The 688-nt window shown below is 49.0% G+C and overlaps 1 protein-coding gene across 7 annotated transcripts in view; it reads left to right on the plus strand.

Moving 5' to 3' along the window:
* The window catches only part of herc1 (HECT and RLD domain containing E3 ubiquitin protein ligase family member 1), a 39,178-nt gene that overhangs the window by 7,556 nt on the left and 30,934 nt on the right, over positions 1 to 688 (plus strand). For 5 of the 7 annotated variants that reach the window (XM_031848260.1, XM_031848265.1, XM_031848261.1 and 2 more), the window contains exons 11-12: positions 406 to 457; positions 570 to 635. In XM_031848260.1, coding sequence (XP_031704120.1) covers positions 406 to 457; positions 570 to 635 — 118 coding nt within the window. The remainder of the gene's footprint in view (positions 1 to 405; positions 458 to 569; positions 636 to 688) is intronic. The other 2 variants (XM_031848266.1, XM_031848267.1) reach the window with 1 other exon arrangement.

Genomic DNA, 688 nt, shown 5'->3' on the forward strand with positions numbered 1-688 from the left:
ACCCTCTATCACACACACACTCTCTATCACACACACACTCTCTATCACACACACACTCTCTATCACACACACACCCTCTATCACACACACACCCTCTATCACACACACACCCTCTATCACACACACACACTCTATCTCACACACACACACACCCTCTATCACACACACACACACACACTCTCTCTGTCTATCTGTGTGTGTGTGTGTGTGTGTGTGTGTGACCTGCAAGACAGCACAGTCAAGAAACAAGGGAACGCCCACAGCAGGCCCTGCTTAAAGCCAGAGGCCGTCACACGCGTATACATACATATGTGTATACATACCCCTCTGTCTCACTGCATTGGTGTTTGTGTGACGTAGAGATTTGAAAGCTGCATCACGCACTGTCTCTGTTTCCTGTTTCAGAGCGGAAGGAGGAACGTTGACCCGGACTTGGCGTTCTCTCACAAAAAGAGAGGTAAAGATGATTTTCAGGAAAAGATCCGTCTGATGTTGACGAGTGAGGTGATGGCGGGTCGTCAGTCACACGTTACTCTTGTCTCTCTGTCTTTTGGTTCCTGTGTGGATAGTTTATTTGCTTCTTTTGGGGCAGTTGAGCCCCAAAGACAAGAGGAGCTCCAAGCAAGTACACGATGGCATGTTTCTTCCTCTCGTTAGCTCACTCCTCCATGACTGTGATGCCCCCCCC

The sequence above is a fragment of the Anarrhichthys ocellatus genome, unplaced genomic scaffold, assembly GCF_004355925.1.
Source record: "Anarrhichthys ocellatus isolate YVR2014 unplaced genomic scaffold, GSC_Weel_1.0 scaffold8, whole genome shotgun sequence".
In the NCBI taxonomy this organism is placed as follows: domain Eukaryota; kingdom Metazoa; phylum Chordata; class Actinopteri; order Perciformes; family Anarhichadidae; genus Anarrhichthys; species Anarrhichthys ocellatus.